The following is a 14,235-nucleotide window of genomic DNA, read 5'->3' on the forward strand; positions in this document are numbered from 1 at the left end:
AAGTAGCCAGCTGCATTTAGTGTAGATGGGTAAAGCAGCTGATATGGACAAAGAAAGGACCTGTTTCTGTGCTATATAACTCCGTGATTGTGGTCTGCGGTTGAGGTCATACTCCCAGAGCTGGTGTTACGTAACAAGTGTTCCCTCATAAAGGAGTGAAGCAGATATCTCCCTTCCCGGGCAACAAACACAAAATGCTGGAGGAACTCATCAGGCCAGGCAACATCTATGGAGGGGAATTAACGGCCGATGTTTCTGGCCAAGACCCTTCACCAGAATCTTCATCATAGATGGTGTTTGGCCTGCTGTGTTCCTCCAGTATTTTGTGTGTGTATGTTGTTCTGGATTTCCAGCATTTGCAGAATCTCTTGATGCTTATGATTCGCTTCTCCCTTCCCCGTCCTCCTCCTGACCAAGAATCTACTGTTTCTCTTTTGTGTTGCCAACATATCTTGCTCAGGCCAATTATAACTGACAAGAGAGTGAAGGCAGCTGGTCTATCTGATGGATTTGTCTTCTCTCTATTGCCCATTATGCTGCTGGTGTTTAGGGCAGCAATGAAGGTCCCTCTGTCTCTGGCAGTGTTCAGGGTTTTCTTCATCGTGTCAGTAGCCTCCTCTCGGTTTTCACTACTGTCAGTCATGCAGGTCCCGGCTGGAGACTCAGGAATACCGTCACACTCAGATGTAGGATTCTTCATTGCTGTTTCCATAACAATTTTGCTTTACCAGTCAGTATTGTTAGCCCTGAGCTGAACCCCAGAACTCGGAGGACAGGTATGGAAAAGGTTATTTTTTGGGTTAGACGGAGGCTGCAGTTTGGCATGAGGTCTGTTTTACATCAGCTGACCAGAGCCAACAACGGACACTCCACTGGAGTCTGACTGCCCTACAGAAGACCTGACAGCAAAACAGAAGTGGAAGAGTGGAACACAGTGCGATGATAATCCTGACAGTGAACTTGTTGGTACAGTGAGCTTCTGGAGCTGGTCAGCTTCTTTTTCCTCGGCGTGGAAATGATGTGTGAGATAAAACGCATCAGAATCAGGTTTAGTATCACTGACATGTGTTGTGAAATTTGTTGTTTTATGGCAGTAGTACAGTGCAATATATAGAAAATACTATAATTTACAACAAGAAATATAGGGTATGCCTATAAAAAAATTCAATTAATTAAGCAGTGTAAAAAGAGAATTAAAAATAGTGAGGTAATAATTATGGGTTGGTTCATTGTCCATTCAGAGATCTGACGGCGGAGGAGAAGAAGCTGCTCCTGAAACATTGAGTGTGGGTCTTCAGGCACCTGTACCTCCCCTCTGATATTTAGCAATGAGAAGAAGGCATGTCCTGGGTGGTGGGGGTCCTTAACGACGGTGGAGGCTAGGTCATTGATTGGCTGGATTTAAAGTGGAGGTTGATAGGTTCTTGAACAGTGGGGGTGTGTAAGGGTACGGGAAGAAGGCAGGAGAATGGGGTTGAGAATGATAATAAATCCGCCATGATGAAATGGCGGAGCAGACTCCATGGGTCACGTTGGCTCATTCCACTCCGATGCCTTATGGTGTTGTGGTCTTAATGACGGATGACACCTCATTGAGGCACCACCTTTTGAAGGTGGCCTTGATGGTGGGGAGGCTAATGCTGGAGCTGGATGTGTTTTCAACCCTCTGCAGCTTTTTCCAGTCCTGTGCAGTGGCCCCTCTGTACTAGGTGGTGATGCAACAAGCTGGAATGCTTTCTGTTTAAAAAAAATTGTTAGATTCTTTGGCGACAGGCCAAATCTCCTCAAGCTCCTAATGAAATGTAGCCACTGACGACCCGTTATCGCAATTGCATTGATATGTTGGGCGGGGAGGGGGTGAGAAGGAGGTGGGGGGGGGAGTCGCATGAACTACTATCATAAGCATTTCCATCCTGTTGAAAATGTGACTGATTGTGAATTTCTTGCTCTCTCAATGCATGCCCAGGAAGAGAAGCACTTGCATCTACAAGGGCCACGCTACCACACCGACGCTAATGGAAGCCTCGTGATTTCTGCTCCATCACTGGAGGACTCCGGCGTCTATGTCTGCACAGCTTCCAACGTTGCGGGGTTTGCCAGCAGAGAACTCCAGCTATTTGTTCATAGTAAGACGATTAATATTGTTACAGATAGAATTAGCTCTGTACACTGAGAGTTAGATCAGTGCACTTGCACCTTGTCAAACCCAGAGTACACTTGCTATAGCAGAAAAGCTCCAGAGGACAAAATGAATCCCTGTGTGAGGCACAGATAAGACTGAAACCTGACACTGGACCCCAAAATCCAACCTGCCTTCAACGAGTCCACTTCCAGATCTAACAGAGCAGGTGGTGGTCTCTGGGGACTGATCAACTCTTTGGGAGATGAGTAATTTACTTAAAATTGTTACTGAGGCCCTGCCACATACTTATAAAGGATTTTAACAGAGGTTTTCTCTTAATGTCTGTGGGATGGTATCTTGAGCAGTCGAGGAAAGGTGAGAACAGACCCAGAATGTGGTCATGTGGAAACACGAGAGACTGCAAAAAGCAGGTCTCTTTATGGAACACTGGGCCACGTGGGGAAGGAGAACCTTGACCCGGCCCCTCAAGCTTGATGTCATTCCCATTGCCACCAACCTGTGATCCAAACGGGATCTCCCTCGCCCCTCTCTGTGGTCCCAACAGTCTCTTCTGATCTCCTTCCTTTGTCTCCACTCTAAAGTGTGTCCCACCTGCGAACGGCTTCTTACTTACCTACAGGTGGCTTCTCAGTAACTTCTGAGGACGCAAGACATATAACATGAGGTCTTGCTGTTAAGCTCCCCGGTCACAGGGCTTTGCACCTTACTTGACTATTCTCACCTGTTCCCCAGTGTGGTGGGATCCCACTGAGGCCAACCATTTCAATTTGACTTGTATACCAATCGCACAATCCACTGTACTCCTTCCCCTTGCCCTCCCCCCCTCCCTTCTTATTCTGGCTTCTTCCCCCTTCCTTTCCTGTCTTGATGAAAGGATCTCAGCCCAAAATGTCGACTGTTTCTTCCTCTCCGTAGATGCTGACTTCCTCCAGTATTTTGTGTGTGTTGCTGCCCAATAATGGATTGGTTTGAGCGAAAAATTCCCAGAAAAAAAATGAATGGAACAAAAAGAAGTGAAAATGTCATAGAGCGGGGTTTCCCAGCCCAGACTCCACAGACCCCTTGTTTACTGGTATTGGTCCATGGTATGAAAAAGGTTGGGAACCCCTGTCATAGAGATTTAATTATACCGTGACTGTTAATTGTAAATCTTTGATTCCACTCTGCAGCCAAACCAAGGATCGGTGGAATGAGCCCAGTGGATGCAGATGGACCGATTGACATCATTGGCACAGCTGGGACAGAGGTGACGTTGCCATGTGAGGTTCAGGGCTCTCCGCCTCCCGTCATCAGATGGAAGAAAGACTCCCGACTGGTACCTGTCACGACAGCCAGGTAATGCACCCTCGCGGACACTAAGGCTCGTGCCGCCGTACGCCGTGCCCCTCGGAGCCAGTCTCCAGCACTCTGGTGGAGGCTCCTTTTGTAGCTAGTCCATGCATCATGGAAATGCTATAACTGGTCAGGGTTGAGTGGTTTGGCTAATTTCCCGATTCATCAAGCTTATGATGCAGTAAGTGACTGAAATTGCTGATTTTTGCCATAAGTGGATTGAATTGACTTTACTTCTTACATCCTTCATATACATGAGGTGTAAAAATATTTACATCTCTGTCTAAATGTCTAATGTACAATTTATAGTAATTTGTAATAAATAGTATGTACAAGAGGGCAGTCAATATAGCATAGAAATACAGTTGCATCAGCATGAGTTAATCAGTCTGATGGCCTGGTGGAAGAAGCTGTCCCGGAGCCTGTTGGTCCTGGCTTTTATGCTGCGGTACCATTTCCTGGATGGTAGCAGCTGGAACAGTTTGTGGTTGGGGTGACTCAGGTCTCCAATGATCCTTCGGGCCCTTTTTACACACCTGTCTCTGTAAATGTCCGAATAGTGAGAAGTTCACATCGACAGATGCGCTGGGCTGTCCGCACCACTCTCTGCAGAGTCCTGCGATTGAGGGAAGTACAGTTCCCATACCAGTGATGCAGCCAGTCAGGATGCTCTCAATTGTGCCCCTGAAGAAAGGAACTATCCCTTACCCACTGTGTTTTTCTGGAGAACATACCTTGCTCTTGTTGGGGGAAGTTGCGTTGATTTCTGTTTCATCCTCTTTGGTCTTCATTGAATGAATTGAAATTTGCTCGCAGTTGACCGAGTGCCATGTCAGTCAAGCCAGTCCAACTCCCGTTCATTGTCTGATGCAGCACTGTCGTAAGAATGGCAAACAACACATACATAACACTGGAGGAACTCAGCAGGCCAGGCAGCATCTGTGGGAAAGAGTAAACAGTCGATGTAACTCAGTCATTCCTCATGTTTATAAGAATGACAGTTCATCTGATTCCCCCATCATGAGGGAAGAGCAGTAACTCTTTAATGCTGCACTTTATGCCAACTGAGATTACACGTGCTAGTCTACATTCAGGCTCGAGTCTCTTTGGGATACCCCAGAATCAGGTCTGTTATCAGGGACATATGTCATGACGTTTGTTGTTTTGTACAGGGCAGTACATTAAAAAAATACTACACAGTAAAAATTGTGTTCATGGGCTCCATGGGTCATTTGGAAGCGTGATGGCGGAGGGGAAGAAATTCTTCCTAAAACAATGAGTGTGCATCGCCAGCCTCCTGTACCTCCTCCCTGATGGTAGTAATCAGAAGAGTGCATGTCCTGGATGGTGAGAGTTCTTAATGATGGATGATGCCTTCCTGAGGCATTGCCTTTTGAAGATAGATAGATAGATAGATAGGTAGACATACTTCATTGATCCCAAGGGAAATTGGGTTTCGTTACAGTTGCACCAACCAAGAACAGAGTACAAACATAGCAGTACAAAACCACAAACAATCAAATAATAATATGTAAACCATGCCAGATGAAAATAAGTCCAGGACCAGCCCGTTGGCCCAGGGTGTCCAACCCTCCAAGGGAGGAGCTGCAAAGTTTGATGGCCACAGGCAGGAATAACATCAAGGATGTCCTTGATGATGGGGAGGCCGGTGCCCACGATGGAGCTGAGTCTACAACCCTCTGCGGCTTTTTCCGATCTCGCGCGCTGGTGTCTCCGTGCCAGAGAGTGATGGAACCAGTCAGAATGCTTTTCACCGTACATCTGTAGATATTTGCTGGAGTTGAATATTAGTGAGAGTGAGAGTGAGAGTAAGAGAGAGAAAGAGAGAGAGAGAGGAAGTGAGAAAGAAAGAGAGAAAAGGGAGATAAAGGTGTGAGCGTGAGTCTTCGAATGGATGTGAGAGAAAGAGTAGAAACAGACAAAGGAGCATTGTGTGTGTGTGTGTGAGAGAGAGAGAGAGAATGTTTATGAGAGGGAGTGCAAGAAAGAAATGCTTGTGATGTGGGGATGTTGCATACCTACGTGCATTGCATGCATACTTGCCTTCAGTAGATAGAAATTACACTGAAATACATGCTGCACCCGAGGGTTAAAGTTGCATTTCTAATACTGCTTGCCCAATCTTACTTTAATTCCTTTATTGTTTTCTTCCTCGAACTGCACTGACTTTGTGCTGGTGGTGATTGTTCACTCCAGGGGGAAACTTCAAATATACATTCTGAATTCTGACCGATCGTGTTTCATTGTACACCATTAAAATGTGATACACTACATACACGATTTATTCAATGGATGTACATGGGGAGAACCATGAAATGTAACACTGCTATGTTGGGATAGATGAAACAGATGCTGGAGCTAAAAAGGCTTCTGGCTCTGAAATTAGGATGTTTGCTGTGTGGAAAGCATCTAACTATTTCAGTACGATTTCTATCTAGTGAAGGCAAATATGCATGCAATGCACATAGCTACGGCAACATCCCCACACCAGAAGCCTTTCTTTCTTGCACTCCCTCTCATACATTCTCACTCTCTCTCTCTCTCTCTCTCACTCACACACACACACACACACACACACACTCTCACACAGCCCACACACAACTCTCTCCTGGACTCTTTCCTCCCTTTCTTCCTCTTTGTTTCTCTCTCACTTATTCAATCACACACTCGTTCTCGCACACATCTTTCTCTTGTTCTCCTATTTTTCATTTTCTTTCTCTCACTCTTTCATTCACACACCAACTTTCACACACACCTTAATTTCCTATTTCTCTTTTTCTCTCATTTTTTCTCTTTCCCTCTCTAATTCACTCAAATAAATCTCACACACACCCTCTTTCAAACTTGCTCTCTCCTTCTCAAACACACACACACACCCCTACATAGAACATCGAAATCTACAGCACATTACAGGCCCTTTGGCCCACAATATTATGCTGAAGGTGTAACCTACCCTAGAAACTGCCACGAATTACGTTACCAGATAGTCCTTGATACCTTTTTATCTCCCTCCCCTTCCCCCTCTCTTTCCCCTCCTCTCTCTTTCTCTCCACCCCCCAACCTTTTTCCCTCCTGTTATCTGTTAGATCTTGCTAGTTTTCTAGACCTTGCAAACTGTCCAGCCAGTGTTTAATTTAAATGGCTCCAAAAATTGGAGGGACGTGGCATTTCATGATGGGGCACTTTTCAGAGAGGGCAATATAGGAAACATAAATGCATTGCCTTTAAGTGAGAGTGTACATTTGCAGCGTGTTTGGATTACATTTCAGTTTCATTATTTGAACCACCCCTTACCCTGCATCCCAGATCTTAACTTGAGAATAGTAGAAATCACCCCATAGTGCCTTATGTTTGTGCAATCTGCAGAAGCTGTTATGTTGTTGGTAACGAGCCGTCTTTTCACATTTACAATATGTGCATGCAGTTCAATCTGCCAGCAGGCACTATTCCCGACATTTCACTCTATTTCTTGCTCTGTGGTGCTCTGTGCAAAGGCACTTTATGTCCAGTGAGTAATCGAATGGTGCTACAAAATGGGCAGGGATGTACAAATTTTAATGCAAAGCACGACTTTTAGACTGGCCATGCCAGTATAACCCCTGCGAGACCTTGCCCAGCCTCATCCAGTTTGATGCCCTCTGGCTTGTCGAGCAACTGGCCTCCCTCCTCTAGACAATGGTTCAAACCTCTTCAGACTTGCTTCCTGGGATGAACATACTCATCCAGCATGCATCGCTTCATCCTCAGACATTTTCCTTTACCTATCCGTCACCGTTCATCATATCCACTTTTAGAAAACACCAGGTCACAGGAAAGATGCTATGTAAATGCAGTTTGGATCTAAGCTTTCTTCTGCCTTACTGAGGTGAATGTAACCACATTTCACCGAACTATAGGTAAAATAGTTATTTAATTTAACTATTTTATATGTTTACTGTAATTCACAGTTTTTTCTCTATTATTATGCATTGTTATGTATTGCATCGTACTGCTGCTGCAAAGTTAACAAATTTCACAACATATTAGTTTAGATTAGATTATGAGGACGCGCAGTCCTCTTTTATCGTCATTTAGTAATGCATGCATTAAGAAATGATACAATGTTCCTCCGGTGTGATATCACAGAAACGCAAGACAGATCAAGACTGAAAAACTGACAAAAACCACATAATTATAACATATAGTTACAACAGTGCAAGCAATACCATAACTTGATGAAGAACAGACCATGGGCACGGTAAAAAGAGTCTCAAAGTCTCTCGAAAGTCCCAACATCTCACGCAGACGGTAGAAGGAAGAAAACTCTCCCTGCCATGAGCTTCCAGCGCCGCAAACTTGCCGATGCAGCACCCTGGAAGCACCCGACCACAGTCCAACTCTCAACCTGTCCGAAAACTTCGAACCTCCAACACCGAGCACCATCTCTGCCGAGCGCTTCGACCCCAGCCCTGGCTGCCAGCAACAGGAAAAGCCAAGGATTTGGGGCCTTCCCTCTGGGGATTCTCGATCACACAGTAGCAGTGGCAGCGAACCGGGCATTTCAGAAGTTTCTCCAGATGTTCCTCCATGCTTCTCACATCCGTCTCCATCAAATCAGGATTGTGCACGGCCCCTATTTAACAAATACGATATCATTTCACCAGAGAGGCCGCGCGTGCTGCGTCGCGCCGCCATCTTCTCCTCCCTCCTTTTGCCGGTGATATTAAACCAGACTCTGATGATTGTCCAGCCTCCACCAAGGGTACCACACTTAGCAATCACTTCTGTCAGTGCAAAGTCCACACAGACTTCAAAACAGGTAGATGGATACCAGCCGATATTGGCGCACACCAGAGTCAGAGCTAGGCGCCAACTGTCTTCTGAGGTGGCAGTGGATTTGACCTGACTTGTCTGGTCTGGACTTCCACATCCATCTGGTCCTGCTTGTCTTGTGAAGCATGGGTCTCTTGTTTCTGATTTTGATGATCCATTTATTTCCAGTTCGTTCTGTATGTAGCTGTTGCCCTTGCCTGACTACTCTGATCATATCTCAATTCAAGCTTCACCTTTTGAGCACAAAGACGTCCTGAGGAGACTCGAGTCTCAAAATGGAGTTGAACATGTAATCTCTGGCATAGAGTGGGCCATTGGCGAACTACTCTTAAAGACTGAACTTGTGAGAATCTGGAAGTTGGAAATGAAGTTTTCCTCATCTTTGTGTTGTGGGAGACAAGCTTGGTGAGGTATGGCAAATTAATTCAAGGATTTAGTTGGATTTGAGAATTAAGGAAGCTTGAAGTAAGATTTGTGATGCATAGGTAGATACCTTGTTCCTCAGCGGCAACTTCAGGAATGGAGGTGTGTACTGTCCATCTGAAGTTAGAAATGATGTTGCCAGCTCTCCAGGATTTCCTGTTGTCAGAATCTGGTTTACTATCACTAACACGTCATGAAATTTGTTGTTTTGTGGCAGCAGTACAATACATTACATATAAAATACTATAAATTACAATAAAAAAGTGCAAAAAGAGCAAAATAATGAGGTAGTGTATATGGATGAACTTATGTTTTATTTAGAGATAAAGCATGGTAGCCTGTCCTTCCAGCCCAATGAGCCCGCACTGCACAATTACACAACTAACCTATTAACCCTCATGTCTTTGGAATGTGGGAGGAAACTGAAGCACCCGGAGGAAATCTACGTGGTCTTGGAGAGAACGCACAAACTCTTCACAGACACAGCGGAAATGAACCCGGTTTGCTGGAGCTGCAACAACGGCCGACCCTAATGAACCTCCTGAAGAATTCTAGATGCATTCTTGGAGCAAGTCCACAGGTTTATGAATAAAAACTATAGTTTTTGCTGTAACAATTCTTTTTGCTACTGGTTACGGTAGTAAAGAGCATGAGGTGTTTAACTGGCAAGAAGAGTGCAGGGAATGACACATCACAACCTCCAGGAATATGCCTGGCTCCTGTAGACGAAGGAATCAGAGATTTCTCACTGGTAACAACGGGGAAGGATGTGGGAGCAAACAAAGAGTTGGGCCAGAAGTGACGGCAAAGAGCTGGGGTGGCAGCAGCTTCTATCATGTCCAACGGGAGGTGGTGAGGGGGATCGTAGAGTCTGGGTGGTCTGTCAATTCAGGGAGGAGCCCCATACCTGGGCAATGAGTGGCAACATTACCCATGTCTTTAGCTCACCCGGGCTGCATCAGCACACTGAGCTCAGGGATGATTCATTGCTGGATTCACACCAGGTTCCCAGCAACTACAGGGAGGAAAGGGCTGGCTTCCTGGTGCCTCGATTCTCAGCGCAGCAGCGGGAGTGCACGAGCTTGCGCCATTAATGCCGCCATTCTTAAGAACACTTCCTGCTCTCTCCCTTTCGCACTGGTACTTGAACCAAGCGAAGTACCAGCGTGAAAGGGAGAGAGAGAAAAAAAAGTACTCGGGATGAAAGAACATCTGCCAATTTAAAGAATCTTGAATGGAACATTTTGTTTTAAGGCAAGATAGCGAGCACAAAGCATATTTGGCTTCAATTAAAAAAATTTAATTCTGTGGCTTTGTTAATGCGAAGAGAGGTTTCCTGTGCAGGCAGAGCTGATGTGGTAATGATCTCTGTTGCCTATATCAGATTGTCAAGCTTGCTTGGATCTTGAAAAATACTCTGTAGCAGTGGAAAATGTTCTTGGCGCATCTGAAGAAGAACAGATGTTTGGGAAGGGACTATCCAACTTGGAACGGATACTCTACTTAAGCTTGCATCTTATTTTATGTGACTTTTGGGAATCATGATAATATGATGCTTCTGTGGGCTGAATTTTTTTCTGGTTAACAACCATGCTATAATTAATAAAGTGATTTGTGTACTTACTAAGGTGCTTGGAAGCAGAGGCATTATTCAAGTTAAGTACTGACTCTTGTCCTGTACAAATTTATTGACAATTTAGGTGATATTTTGTGAAACATCTTGCAGACGTTGAAAACTTGTTGAGATTACATTGGGTATCCTTGTTCTCTTTCTCGGCAGATCATCGCGAAGTCGCGGAACCATTACCCGCTTTGATAAACACTTTTAAACAGATATTTGTTTAAGGATCTCTAGGGAGAATATATGGGTGGTGGGATAGAGACAAGTCTATAAGGCGCCTTCTATCCGCTAGCCTGCAGGTCACCCTTGGGCAAGGTGTAGCACCTGCTTAGCCCCACCGATCACGGTCACATGAAATCATGGGAGCAGGAGGTGTATGGTCGTATGAGCAGTTGGTGCATATCACAGGTCCTGGGTATGAGACCGTGACTGTCAGGCAGACAATCTTTGAAGAGTATTGATAATGTCAGGGGTCAACCAGTCTTGTAAAGACACTGCCCAGAAGAAGGCAATGGCAAACCACTTCTATAGGAAAAATTTACCATGAATGATCACGATCAAAGACCATGATCTCCCATGTCACGCGACACGGAACAGAATGATGATGTCATATGACACGGCACATGATGATGAGGTCATATGACACAGCACATAATGATGATAATGAGTGAGAGTACAAAAAAGTTGCTCTAACATGCTCTAAGCTGATACAGATTTGAAAACAAGGATCACAGAGGCTTTGTAAAGGTATTTTAGAACCTTGATTACTTTGCTTGATTACTCTGCCATTCTGCCACATGATTCCGAAGTGTATTTTCCCAAAGGTTGATATATGGAGTTCAACCCAGAAAAATGAGAACTGATTTACTTTGGAAGGTTGAATCTGAAAGCAGAATGCAAGGTCAATGGTGGGATTCTTTACAGTGTGGGGGAAACTGTGAGGGACCTAGGGGTCCACATCCTTAACTTCAAAGTTGTAACGCAAGTTGAAAGAGTTGTTAGGAAGGCCTATGGTATGAGGATTGAGTTCAAGAGCTATGAGGTAATGTTGCAACTCTAAAGAACCCTGGTTAGACCACACTTAAAGAGTGTTGTGGTCACCTCATTATAGGAAGGATATGGAAGCTTTAGAGAGGGTGCAGAGGGGATTTACCAGGATGCTGCCTGGATTGGAGAGCGTGTCTTATGAGGATAGTTGAACGAGCTAGGGCTTTTCTCTTTGGAATGAAGGAGGATGAGAGGCGACTTGATAGAGGTCACAGATTGAGTGGACAACCAGAGTCCTTTTCCTAGTGTGAAAATGGCTAATATGAGGGGCATAATTTTAAGATGATTGGAGAAAAGTATAGTGGGGGATTGTCAGTGATTCAGGAACAGCTTCTCCTCTGCCATCCAATTCCTAAATGGACATTGAAGCTTTGGACACTACCTCACTTCTCTTAATATACAGTGTTTCTGTTCTTGCACATTTTTAATAATTAATTTACTTGTTTATTTATTATTATGTTTTATTGTATTTATTATTTTCTCTCTCTCTCTATCTCTCTGCTACATTATGTATTACATTGAACTGCTGCTGGTAAGTTAACAAATTTCACGTCACATGCCGGTGATAATAGACCTGATTCTGATTCTGATCAGCGGTAAGTTTTATACACCGTGCGTGAATTGCACTGCAAAAGGGGCGATGGTAGAGGCAGATACATCAGAATCAGGCAAACGTCGTGAAATTTGTTAACTTTACAGCCCCAGTACAATGAAATACATAATAAATAAATAAATATAGAGGAAATAAAACAGAATTGCAGTGTGTATATATAAGTCTATTAAATAGCTAAGTTAAATTAAGCTGTGCAAAAATAACAGAAATAAAAAGTAGTGAGGTGGTGTTCATGGGTTCAGTGTCCATTCAGGAATCGGATGGCAGAGGGGAAGAAGTTGTTCCTGAATCACTGAGTGTGTGCCTTCAGGATTCTGTATCTCCTTCCCAACGGTAACAATGAGAAGAGGGCACGTCCTGGGTGGTGGGGGTCCTTAATGATGGACGCTGCCCTCCTGAGGCACCGCTCCTTGAAGATGTATTGGATGCTATGGAGGCTAGTACCCATGATGGAGCTGACTAACTTTACAAGCTTCTGCAGCTTATTTTGATCTTGTGCAGTAGCCCCCATACCAGATGATGACGTGGCCAATCAGAATGCTTTCCATGGTACATCTGTAGAAGTTTCTGAGTGTTTCAGTCGACAAACCAAATATCCTCAAACTCCTAATGAAACATAGCCGCCTTTATAGCTGCATCAATATGTTGCGTCCACGTTAGATCCTCAGAGATGCTGATTCCCAGGAACTTGAAGCTGCTCACTCTCTCCACTTCTGATCCCTCTATGAGGATTGGTGTGTGTTCCCTCGTCTTACCCTTTCTGAAGTCCACAATCAGGTCTTTGGTCTTGCTGACACTGAGTGCAAGGTTGCTGCTGCGACATTAAGGATATTTAAGAGACTCTTAGATAGGCACATGAATGATAGGAAAGTGGAGGGCTCTCTGCAAAGGAAAGGTTAGATTGATCTTAGAGTAGGTTAAAAGGTTGGCATGACATCGTGGGCCGAAGGGCCTGTACTGCACTCTACTGGTCTTTTCATCTCTCCTAACAACACCTGAAACAAATTGATTGTCTTGATTACCCTGGCTACCTCATCTCAGTCATACTTGGGCCCTACCCCAGCATTATCATCGCTATGTGCCGTGTCATGTAACGTAGGTGAAAGTGGTCTCTTAACCATGATTGTTCTTGGCATATTTTTCTATCTCCTTTGGCAGAGATGTATCTCCGCCCACCACCCAATACCCCATACTAGGTTCATTCCAGCATTTCCACCTCTTCTTCAGTAGTGTTTCAACCAGTCACAGTGCATCTGTTGGCGATGGTGGCTCATCTTCCTGCTAAGCCAATACAGCTGCACAAGATATATTAACTGGCATCTTTAGGAAGGAGTAGGAATGACTGTGGGCTGGTATTGAAATGGATAAGGACTCCTTCCAATAACTAGAGACGTGCAAGTGTTTGACCGAACAGTGTTGGACAAACCAGTCAAAGCCCTACAGAGAATTGAGATAAAGCATTGTGTTCAAGTCAATGAAGCATTTGGACAGGCAGAATAATATCATCATAGTTATAATCATTATTATATGTGCTTTTTGTGCTGTGCGTAACTGTTGGTACTATGTTTTGTACCTTGGTCCCAGAGGAATGCTGTTCATCTGACTGTATTCATGTGTGTGGTTGAATGACAATTAAACTTGAACTTGAAATAAGAAGAAGTGCCTCTTCTTTTCTCCTAACCTGTCCATCACCTCCCTCTGGTGCCCCTCCTCCTTCGCTTTCTCCCATGCTGCCGTCCTCCCTCTTATCAGATTCCTCCTTCTTCAGCCCTTTACCTCATCTACCTATCTCCTCCGAACTTCTTACTTCAGCCCCTCAGTCATCAATCCACATTCCCCCCCACCTGATTTCGTCTGCCACCCTGTAATCCTTCCCATCCCACTCCACCACCTTCGTATTCTGGCTTTTTCCTCTTTCCTTTCCAGTCCTGATAAGACCCATGCAATATAGCAGCGGAATTAGGCCATTTGGCCCATCAAGTCTGTTCTGTCATTTCATCATGGTTGATCCATTTTCCCTCTCCCTGCCTTCTCTCCGTGTCCTTTCATGCCCTGATCAATCAAGGATCAATCAGTGCCTTAAAAATACCTGATGACTTGGCCTCCACAGCCACCTGTGGCAACGAATTCTACACATTTACCACGCCTTATGAAGGGTCTCAGCCTGAAACCTCGACTGTTTATTCCCCTCCATAAATGCTGCCTGGCTTGCTGAGTTCATCT

At 44.7% G+C, this 14,235-nt stretch overlaps 1 protein-coding gene across 6 annotated transcripts in view; it reads left to right on the top strand.

The window, feature by feature from the left end:
* The window catches only part of LOC140186210 (hemicentin-1-like), a 449,816-nt gene that overhangs the window by 134,555 nt on the left and 301,026 nt on the right, over window positions 1–14,235 (top strand). For all 6 annotated transcript variants that reach the window (XM_072240181.1, XM_072240182.1, XM_072240183.1 and 3 more), the window contains exons 21-22: window positions 1,967–2,126; window positions 3,313–3,478. In XM_072240181.1, coding sequence (XP_072096282.1) covers window positions 1,967–2,126; window positions 3,313–3,478 — 326 coding nt within the window. The remainder of the gene's footprint in view (window positions 1–1,966; window positions 2,127–3,312; window positions 3,479–14,235) is intronic.

This window comes from Mobula birostris, chromosome 22 (assembly GCF_030028105.1).
Source record: "Mobula birostris isolate sMobBir1 chromosome 22, sMobBir1.hap1, whole genome shotgun sequence".
Lineage (NCBI taxonomy): Eukaryota > Metazoa > Chordata > Chondrichthyes > Myliobatiformes > Myliobatidae > Mobula > Mobula birostris.